Here is an 11,436-nt window from a genome sequence, read left to right as displayed (position 1 = left end):
TATCAGGGACTCATACAGCTGCTAAAGTTAGGGATAAGAAAGGCAGTGGTCTTTGGGGACTCTGCAATAATTATCAGGCTTATGGCGCAGAGACAGAGCACGCCAAATATTCTCCTTCAGCAGATAAACCACCGGAATCAGATCCTGCATGCTTCAATGGAAGAAGTCGAGTATTACCACATCCTACGTGGATTGAACAAGGAGGCCGATAAGCATGCCAGCAGGGCATGCGAGCGTTCCAAGGGCAGCCTGAGCTGTAATAATACTGTCTCTTTTCAACCTTTACCATGAACCTACAACATTCAGTCAACAACAGATGTACCTCAGCTGACAGAATCAGTGACATCAGTCAAGCAGTCAGTGTCGACGACAGAGCAGGTAAGATAGGCAGGATTTGGATCAGAAACGAGATCAGGATATCGCTTCAATGCATGGGAATCAAGAGAAATCCAGGAGAAAATCGTCCTTGCAGAATGATCCCATTTGCGGTTAAAGATATGCATTTGACCATTCCGGGGATTACCATGAGACGCGGATGGGCATCTTCCCGCCTGCACAGCATGCAAATGGACTCTATTTATACCCCAGGTAGCAGAACTCCTCAAAACATTAAGAAAGGGAGGTTATACAGACAACAGGCTTTTAACGCTCCCGTCTGCCTCCAATCAGCCCAAGGTAGATGTCTTAGCGCTCAGCAGCATCGTAACAACCCTGCGAGAGTTGTGGTCGCAATCTGCTATAAGCGGAGAGGCCAAAGAGTTCAGAGGTTCTGCGTTATAGAGGTCGACACCACTGACAGGAAGCACTCAGTGATAATGGACCGCTCAGAGGACTGCTTCCACTGCAGAGACCTTCAGGCAGAGTTTGAGGAGCTGAGAGCGCAACAACGTGCATTGGAAGACCAAGTCCGAAGTTTGGAAACACGAATCGAAGATCAGTTCAGAGTTCTCAATGAGAAGTATCGGGCAGAAATCAATCTGTTCCTGCACAGAGTTCATTCTCTACATGAGCAGTTCAACAACTTGGCCAACCGGTGCAGCCACGCCGAAGAATCGATAACTGTTCTTAAGTTCATGATGGACAAAAAGCTCAAGGAAGCCCCTTCTACCTCCAGTGCAAAACATAATGAGCCAGATCCATACCCATAAGAGTCCACAGCTAGGAAGATTGTCATATAGAGATAGATTAAATATGTTTTGTAGCTGTAAGTTTTGGTGTTTGCAATATGTAAGGATTTACAGTAGTATAAGAAGCCTTAGAGGCAGGAATATTAGAACAAGGATCAAGGAAGGGAACCTTTTTGTAATTCCTTGGATCCATGATGTTCAGGAAACATTGTTTGTATGGTGAACTGCCTCTCTTTTCTTTTTAAGATCATAATATAGCAACCGAAATTTGTCTAAAAAAAAATGGAATACGTGAGGGAAATTTCCCTTTTTGAGGCTTTACCAATTTATTATGTCCTCTCGTAAGGAATCTGTTGTCTTTTGTTCTATTGGGAAATCTTGTTGGGTTTGTATTGGAGACATTTCTTTAGGGTAGTCCCTCCTCAATCTTTTTGAGGTCACTCTCTTTGGGTTTTGAAGAAGTTTCAGCGTCCTCGGTGCAGTGGAAAATTTTGTGTTCAAATTACTAATTTGGAAAGGGTTAGAAGCACTCCTAAGCAATAAGTGGAGCATGAAATCCACTAGAATGAAATTATTCAGTTCTAGTTGAGGTATAATCAATTGGGAAATAGTCAGGAGTACTTCTCAACACTAAGTGGAGCAAGAAATTCAAGTTTCGTAGAATGAAATTATTTAGTTCTAGTTGAGGTACAATCAATGGATAACTAGCCTCATTTCCATGATGGAATTTTTTGTGTAACAAAGGGTGCAATCTTATTGATAGAATTTTTTATGTAACATAGAGTGCAACCTCATTTAGCTAAAGAGACAATCACTAGGATTTTCCAATAAAAAGGACCTTCAACAACGTTTGATCTGAACCAACAATGTTATCCCTCTATTGATTACCCTATCAACAATGCCATTTTAGTAGTCTGACTTGTAGTTCCATCAATGGAGCCAAGGGACCTCCATAAGGATGATAACCCTCATATTCATAATTAATTATATATGGGAGTAAAATTTGTTGGATACTGAAAGATTTATACCTTTAGAAGTTATAGTGGAGAGAAACTTTTCTGTAATTTTGTTATAAGTCCAAACTAAATGAAAAACATTAACCTTAACTTTAAAATTTTATATTCTTACTATTTAAATGTGAACCCAAACATTAATTTTTAGCATAAAATATCTATTACAATTAAAAAATCAACTTTTTATATTGATTAAAAAAATATTACCTTACCAGAAAAACCTTATTTTTCAAATTATATTAAAATCTTTATACCCTTAGAAGCTATAGCTTAATGAACCTCTTTATATGATTTTGTTATAAATCCAAATTGAGTCAAAAGTGTTGGAAGTAATGCTTCCATGTCATGTGCGTCATGTGTATTACAAGTTGTAAGTGAGTATTCCGAGGTGTTATTCTAGATGTGGTAGTTTCCCATGTGTATGGGTTGTTGTTGTGTCATGTCTTAGTCATAGATCCACTTTCTTAGGATCTAGATTTGTTGAAGTCAGTAATTTGAAACCTGTATATATGTAACCTCCATGATCAATAAAAATATGAGAGTGATTTGTGTTGTGCATAATTTTTCTCTCTCTCTATTTCTAACAAAATGGCGAAAAACATTAAATTTAATTTTAAAATTTTATATCCGTAAGTGTGAATCCAAATATAAATTTTGTTTTATGTTACTATTAAAAAAACAACTTTTAATATTAATTCAATCTCAATTAAAAAAATACTTTATAGAAAAAATCTTATAACTTTTTGTGAAATTTGCAAATGATAGTTTATAAACATTACTTATATTGATAGACATGCTTGTTTTGAAATAGGACTTCTAGAACTTTAATTTAAATATAAATAATTATTAGGTTGATAATTGAGATTTAACCTCCATGAAATATTCTAGAATATTCTTAGTAGTAGTCATATATATTTATCTCAAAAGTAGTTATGCCATCTATGCCCTTTTATTATATTGATTAAATAAAAAAAATGCCATGTCAACAAGCCTCATATGAAATGAGTTACAATTTTTTGGATATGTGGTATTGGTAAACCATGGTATTGTAACATAGACTATTTACAAGTTAAGAATCTCCATGATTAAGAATCTTGTTTCATATTTTTTATTAATGTATCATTATATTTAACTTATATAAATATTTTTATAATTAATAAAATAATTTAAAATAAAGTTGTATTTTAGTTAATTTTTATGATTTTTATTTTTTATTTTTGACAATTTGAAATGTATCATTGAACTAGTGTTATTGGTTTAGTCCTTGTCACTCAAGTTAGAAATTATGCTCTAGGAAAAATTGCATAAAAAATTATAACCTACGTTGGTGAATGCCAATTTAATGGTGGTCAATAGGCATATTGAATAGTATAGTCTTTGTGTTATCACTCCCGGAAAACCTTGGCTGGAGGGAAAAACCCTAAGGTAAGCTCAAACCTCTTTTAAGTTGAAGTTAACCCTTCAACCCGGAGAGGGATCTCTTCATAAAACTTAACTACCCTGTGGTCACTGTAGTAGAAGGTTTTGTGCAATTGAGTTCAGGTGGCCAGATATAGATCTAGGAATAAATTGGTTGGGTGATCTTTAAAACCACTGGGCATGGAGTCCATCTATTAAACAAATGATATCACAACTCCAATGAGCAGGTTGTACAAAGCATGAAAGTCACAATTCCTTTGACTGTTTGGGATATTTGGAAGAAAGAGGACTGTAGGAAAATATAGTTTATAGATGACTAGAATAAAAAATATTAACGACTGATCATTTAAGAGAGGAGAATCAATGAAATCCAATCTCATAAATTAACATTCTCAGACATTGAAGAAGACAATTATATAACAGAGAAAATACTGACAGGGAGAAGTAACACATGAATTTCCTACTAACTGCTCATTAAACACTGTGAATACATTCAAGATTGCTCAAATATATTTAGACTACAAGTGTTTTTCCAATAAAAGCCAACCTCGTTTCAATATTCATAAATTATTTATAGAATTCTTACATAACAGTTTGCAAAATAATAGTCATCACATAATTACAGAAACTGAGATATTTTAAATATCTTTCAAGTTCATGTATGCAAAGATAAACTTAAAAATATCCCATCTTTCTTAGAATAATTATAGGAAAATATGCTTTTATTTTAGGCTAAAATAAATATTTGGTCAACTGCCTCCCTTGAAAGTAGAACAGGTCCCTAAACTATAGTTTATCATTTTTGCTAGCATAACAGGTCCCTCTGCAACAATCCATCAAAACTACTCCTTCGTTCTTCTTCAATTATGCTGGAAAATCTTTAGCCTTTAAATATGGAAATTGGTTCATTAATGTTGATCCTCTGCCTTTGAATTTGGAGTGGCTAGAGTTATTTTCGCAAAAACTGTGAGCTTCCCTTTCAAACTACCAATCCCTTTTTTCCTGTGATTCAACAGTTGCCGACTCATACGCCTTCCACTCTATGTATGGTCTTATCGGAGAAGTTTCTGCCTCGTTATTTCACCAATACTCATCAACCACTTGCACATTTCTCCTTTAGCCTTTGTTTTGTTATATAATCGGGCCAATGAATATCAGGTTAATGCCATATCGGAAGCCCTTTATAATGTAACTTAACGTGAATCCTGATTTTGTCCTGGCTCCTTTTTCTTTAGCCCTTCTCGCATTTCTTCGCCATAAGACCAAGGGTTGTGACCTACTGCCTAGCCTTGAGGTGCTAAGGCGTTTTGTTCGTTGTCGGGGGTTATTTTCCTTTGTTGAGTGCTTTAGCGTCTGAGGTTCTTTAAACTCTTACGACCATGTGCTAGTCCCAATATCAGATCCCCTCTTATCGGAAATTTCCAATCGGAAGATCGACTTTTGAGTTGCGATATTCCTCAACCTCCAATATGCGACCTCTGATATGACTTCATCAGTCCATGTGGCACCTCGTGAGTGGTGACACATGTCACTCTGATTTCCCCCCTTAGTGTTGGAGAATATGTAAATAGGTTCGGTCTTCATAAATGTAATTTTTATATTTGTACTTATTCAAGAAAAGAGAATTTTTTTTTGTATTATTTGTCAATGAGTTTCTTGCTCATTGAAAATAGGTTAAGCACATTTTGAAGTGCTTCTAGAGAGTCAAATTCAAAATGTAATTATGAAAAGACCCTTTGAGGGCATGTTACATCATGTAAGTCATCAAACAAGGTCAAGGAAATAACTCCAAGCATGGTCAAATCCTCTCCAAGAACCAACGAAGTCTACAAGTAGTTGCATAACGAATAAAAGATGAATTATAAATGAAACTGTCAAGTCGACTTTAGAGATAGTCAAGTCGTCTTCAAGGAGGAGGGACAAACCTCTATTTATAAAGGTTGTCCACTCCTCATTTGGACATATAACATAGGCTCTGAAATCTGCAAAGAGAAGGGTGACACGAAGGTTGAAGTAACCGAGATAAAAGGTCTAAAAGAGCAACGAAACAAGGAGACTGAACAATGAAGAAGAAAAAAGACTGTCTCTAGGGTATACACACAGTCACACATGTGAAAGAGTAAGGGACATACTGTGGCCAGATTAGCATCAAAAGTACAATGACATGTCATTTATGGTTTGGGCTAGAAACTAGGCTAACAAAGGTATCCTACTCCAACATTGAAGGCAACCTCACAAGCGAAGAAAGAAGGAGAAAACGACGAGGAATATGGGACTGTTCTTAGGGTCACACATAGCCTCACGTGCGAGAATCTGAAGTTATTCTTGCGGCTAGGGTAGTAGTAAACTATAGTCATAGATCCACCCTTGGTTGAGGCTGAAACTAAGCCTACAAGTCCTACTACTCTAGCGTGGAAGAAAGACCTTCAAGAAAAGAAGAAGGGAACTCCAAGGAAGAGGGAAAAGAGGCTACAATAGTCACACGTGCGAGGTGCAGGAAGGACTTGACAACAGTTTAGGGCAGCAACATAAGAGACCTAATTCGGATGAGCAGTTGGGTCTACAAGGTCTCCTAAGGACAACAAAGAAGGTCCTCCTTTTAGCTAAGAAGAGAAGCCCTAATATTCTAGGGTTTCCTAACCTAGAGGACAAAGTGCTGGAAGACGTGCCAGAAGTGACAATGCAGAAAGAGGAAGGATTTGACTCATGCTTGGAGGAGATCTTAGTCAAGGGTCTATGGTTTGGCAGTTGTTCAAATAAGAAGCTTCAATAAGATAAAACTTACAAATGGTTTCCCTCTCAAGGGTGGAGAGGGTTTGTCCCTGGTAGAGAGCCAAATTCTGTGTTATCGTTATTTTGTTTTTGGTAGCAGTTTGATGAAGCACACACATATGCACTAATAAGAACAAGAAGAAGTATAAGTTAACTAAGGAAAAGTAAAAAGACTTCACAAATTGTTATCAAGTCTCAGAGAATCATCACAACATTACTTTGCCCTAGATTCTCTAACACTTAGGACCCCTCAAAACGCCAAAATTTCCTGCCAGGTGTCCTTCCGTACTGCCACGTCATGCTGACGTAAGATGCCACATAGCTTTATCAGAACCAATCATATGTCGCCACGCGTCCCACTGGAGGAGAGAGAAAAGGGTCCATCCTCCTTTGGTTTTGCGATGAAATCCTTTGTTAACCTGTATCAGCATTCCCTGACAGATTTAACACTATTGGCATTCCCTGGAGGTTTTAACACTATCGAAATTTATATATCCCAACTTTGCATATCGCAACAATCTCTAATTGCCGATTGTCGATCACTGATATGCCCTGGACCTCTGATGTGCCGACCGCCAAACACCGACATACCCTAGACCTCCGATGCGCCAATTCACTGATTTGCCATGGACCTCCGACATGTAGGACCTTCCGATATCGATCGTCAATCTACTCTAGACCTTCGATATTTCTTCCTTTCAAAGGCTTCAAACCCTTAAACTTCAACATGCCATATCTTTTGATCCAGGAGTCCATCCACATATCATTGGAAAGATTTTTCTTAACATTTTCTAAAGTAGAGGGTCCGATGTAGGCTTTGAGTCCTTTTGCTTCTTGGAAAATGATTGTAAACTTATCTAATTATTTACTTGGATTTCCAAAAAATGTTGACAACCCTGCTATCAAAATATTTTCCTTGTTTATTACAATTTTAAATACTGACACTACAACTGTCAGCATTTTCCAAAAAAGATTTAAAAATGTGAAATGTTTATTGTGATAACAATTGGCTCCATGGGGATGTTGTCGATCAATGATGGCAGAAAGAACCCCCCATAGACCAGTTGCCTCATCCATTACAAAATTTGGCTAAAATAAAAACTGACTAAGAAATAGAACTTCATCCTTTTAAGAGATGATTTTACAGACTCTGAACTTGAAAGTAGAAAATACAACTGTTTCTAAAAAACTTCTTATTTTTTTGATGAATATTAGCAGAACCTTAGGGCCTTCACTTCGGGCTTCAAGTCCTTTAGAAAATTCATCCACACCTGCAAGATATTTTTCAAAATATATGGATATGTACAATGAAACTTGAAAATCATCATGTGTTTAAGAAATATAATGCTTCAGGAAACGTCCATTGACTGGACCTCCTGGTAAAGATTCTCCATGTGGACCTTCTAAGATGAAACTATTTTTTCCTCGGAAAGCTGCAATTTTGTATGGCCCTTTCCAAATGTTCTCAAACTTCTCGTGTTTACCTTTATCCTCAATGCGAGCATCCCATTTTAGAACTAGGTCTTGGAATTTGAAGTCATCCTCTTTGGTTTTTTTGTCAAAAACATTTTTGATTTGATCTTGTATTTCCTGAGATTTTTCATACACCCTTTCTCTGGTTTCCTGCACTTCAATTAGCTGATTTATCCTTCTCTGTAGTTGATTTGGTTCTTCTCCCAACTCTTGCAAATATTTCATAACAGGCATTCCAATTGAAACAGGAAACAATGCATCAACACCATATACCAACTGGAAAGGAGAAGTATTGATTGACCTTTTAGTGCTAACTCTATCCATCCTTAAGGAAACGTCAAGCTTTTTGTGACAAGCCTTTTTGTTATATCCTAAAAACTTTTTAATATTTCTGACTAAACTCTTATTGGAGGATTTTGCAAGTCCATTACCTTGAGGGTAATAGGTTGTGGAATGGCTAAGTATGATATGGTAGTCTTCACATAATTTTACTAACTTCTTAGACTTGAAACATTGTGCATTATCAGTAATTATCCTCTTTGGGCAACCAAACCTAGAAATAATATTTTCTAAGAATTGAATAACCACAAGATCAGTAGCTTGCCTGCTTGGAAGTGCCTCAATCCATTTTGTAAAGTAATTTGTCCCTGTCAAGATCCATCGATGTTGTGCTGATGATGCTGGATGAATTTCACCTATAAAGTCAAGGCCCCATTGCTGGAAAGGTGCCTCTACAGAGATAGGTTTCAAAGGTAAAGACATTAGTTTTGACTTACCCTCAAACAACTAACATTTGTGACAAGATACTACTTCTTTTCTAACATTAGAAAATAAAGTAGGCCAGTAAAAACCAACTCTCAAGATTTTATCTGTTGTGGCCTTCCAGTAATGATGCCCCCCACATGCTCCTTCATGAAACTCTTTACTCATTTTCTTAGCTTCATCTTCTAACAAGCAGTTCAACAAAATACCTTGAGGATCTTTCTAGTATAGATAACCATTCAAAAGACAATACTTAACAGATTTCAGTCTCAAAAATCTAGCTCGGGTCTTATCTATTCCTGGTGGCACTTGTAAATTTTGCAAAATGTAAACAACATCAACATACCACGAACATTGTTTAAAACAATCTTCAGCTTCAACCACTGATTCTTCATCTAGCAGATCTGATAATTCAAAAACAGAATTTATACCAACAACATCAAGATTTGACTCAGTCATTAGTCTGGCTAGACCTTGTCCTTTAATCAACTTGGTAGGTTTGATTTCCATGTCATACTCCAACATTTTAGCAATCCATGTCCCTCTTCTGCCATCACTGTCTAGTTGTACTAAAATACTCTTTATTGCAGCATCTAGTACATATGTAATCACATGAGAATGCAAAATAAACACTCTAAAATATTTTAGTTCTTTGATCAATGCATATGCTTGTTTGTCTAGAATATTGTACTTTAGTTCAACATCCCTCAATGCCCTGCTGAAAAAGGAGATGGGTTGTTCTTGTCCTGCATCATTCTTCTGAAGCAACACACCAAAGATAGTGTGTTCGGAAGAAAAAGAAAAAATCATGAAATATTTTGAAAAATATGGACTAATGAGTAGAGGCACTTGGCCTAAGGCTCTCTTGATATCATTAAAATAATTATTTGCTTGTTCAGTCCACTTAATTTTGCTCCCTTTCTTAAGCATTCCTGTTATTACTTTTAAGATTTCTGCAAAATTCGAAATAAAACACTGCAGAAAGTTTACTTTACCTAAGAAAGATTGCACTTCCTTTTTACTTCTTGGCTGTTCAATCTTTTGGATTGCTATCACTCTTCTGGGGTCTATCTTGATGCCATCCTTTGACACTATATGTCCCAACATCTTGCCCTCTCTCATGGAAAAATGGGATTTCTTTGGATTAAGAGAAATTCTGAATTTCCTGCACTTACTAAAATCTGTTCTAAGATGTTTTAGATGGGTAGATTCAGACTTTGAGAAAAAAAATATTGCATCTGGATAAATCACCACAAACTTATTTCTTTCGTTAGCAAATGATATGTACACTGCATGCTGAAAATAGGCTCCTGCATTCATGAGTCTGAATGGCATCTTAGAATACATGAACGTACCCCATGGTGTGGTGAAGGTAGTCTTCTCCTGATCTTTTGGGTCGACTAAGATCTGATTGTATCCTGAAAACCCATCCAGCATGGAAATCCTTTCTGAACCAACCACCTTCTGGAGAATGTGATCCATTTTTGGTAAAGGATAATTATCCTTCATTGAGACTTTATTTAAATTTCTGAAATCCACACACAGGCGAATTTCCCCACTTTTCTTTCTTATTGGCACCAAGTTTTCTACCCAATTGGAAAATATGAGTGGAATGATAATTTTTGCAGCTAGCAGCCTCTTTACTTCTTTCTCAATCAGTGGTAGTAGTTTCAGATTGATCCTTCTTAACTTCTGTTTGAATGGTTTCTCATTTTCCTTAAGTGGTATAGTATGTTGGATAATGGACTGATCATAAATTTTCAAATCTTCATACCTCTAGGCGAATATATCAACGAATTCCTTCAATAATTCTGCATATTGTGTTTTTTGCTATTTTTTCAAAGTGCTGGAAACTTTGACAAATTTTGGGTCACTTTTGGTTCCCAAATTGTAATCCTCCATCTCCCCCTCAATTGGCAGAATTCTTGGCTTCACTACTACATCATTAGAATCAAATAATCTTTCTAAAGGTACTAAGCCTCTAGGAATCAAATTATTACTAAGCTGAATAATTTCCTTTCCTGCTACAACATTCAAATAGACTGTTGTTTCAGAATTTTCATCTGCAATTTCATCTTCATGCCTTTCTATCAGAGTGTTGAGGAATTCATCTGTTCTCTCTAGAAATCTTCTGATCTGTTGATCGTCTTCAAAAACCTGCCAATGCTTTGTATTATCTGGAATTGAAGGCCAATGTCTAACATTTATCTCATATTTTTCATTTGAATACAACGAAGCTTTGAATGTACTAGCAGCCTTTGCCAGAGCATCTACAATTCCATTCTTCTCTCTTGGTATCAATGAGATTTCATGTTCAACAAAGAAGTTAGAAAACAAATCCCAAATTTCATTTCTGTAAGCTCTCATTCTCGGATGCCTAGTTTGATAGACAGATTTAACTTGGTTCACAACCAGCTTCGAATCTCCAAAAATGTGAACTTTCTATGCCTTTTTCTCTTGTAACAGATTTAAACCAATAATGAGAGCTTCATACTCCGCTATGTTATTTGTACAATCGAACAACAATTTAAAAGAATGAAATTGACTTATACAATCTGGTGGAAAAATCCACACACCTACTCTCAAACCCTTCTCACATGTGGATCCATCAAAGTATAATTTCCAGACTTCTCCTCGAGAATTCTGAACTTGTTCTTGTTGAATATCAATTTCATTTGCTGCTAATGTTTCTCCCTCAACACAACAATTGTTGAAAAAGATTTTTGATCCTAGCTCTATGTCTACTACATATATTGGATGATTACCCGATTACATTTTTCTTCTCACCATATAGGCCATTTGAACTTCTTGGTATAGCCTTTTCATTTCACCAAACAATGGTATAGAAGCATAAGTCATATCCATCTGTA

At 36.3% G+C, this 11,436-nt stretch overlaps 1 protein-coding gene across 1 annotated transcript; it reads right to left on the bottom strand.

Moving 5' to 3' along the window:
• Positions 1-7,663: 7,663 nt before the first annotated feature.
• On the bottom strand, positions 7,664-10,933 carry LOC149146028 (uncharacterized). Its single transcript, XM_089452633.1, has 2 exons — positions 10,441-10,933; positions 7,664-8,535 (listed from the first exon to the last, which is right to left on the bottom strand). The coding sequence occupies exons 1-2, from the start codon at positions 10,931-10,933 to the stop codon at positions 7,664-7,666; spliced, it is 1,365 nt and encodes a 454-aa protein (XP_089308759.1).
• Between the last annotated feature and the right edge of the window lie 503 nt (positions 10,934-11,436).

This window comes from Pinus tabuliformis, chromosome X, assembly GCF_031772625.1.
Source record: "Pinus tabuliformis cultivar Carrire ecotype Pingquan chromosome X, CPIR1, whole genome shotgun sequence".
NCBI classification, from domain to species: Eukaryota; Viridiplantae; Streptophyta; class Pinopsida; order Pinales; family Pinaceae; genus Pinus; species Pinus tabuliformis.
The sequence above is the reverse complement of the archived record's forward strand: the minus strand, read 5'-3'. Positions and strand labels throughout refer to the sequence as shown.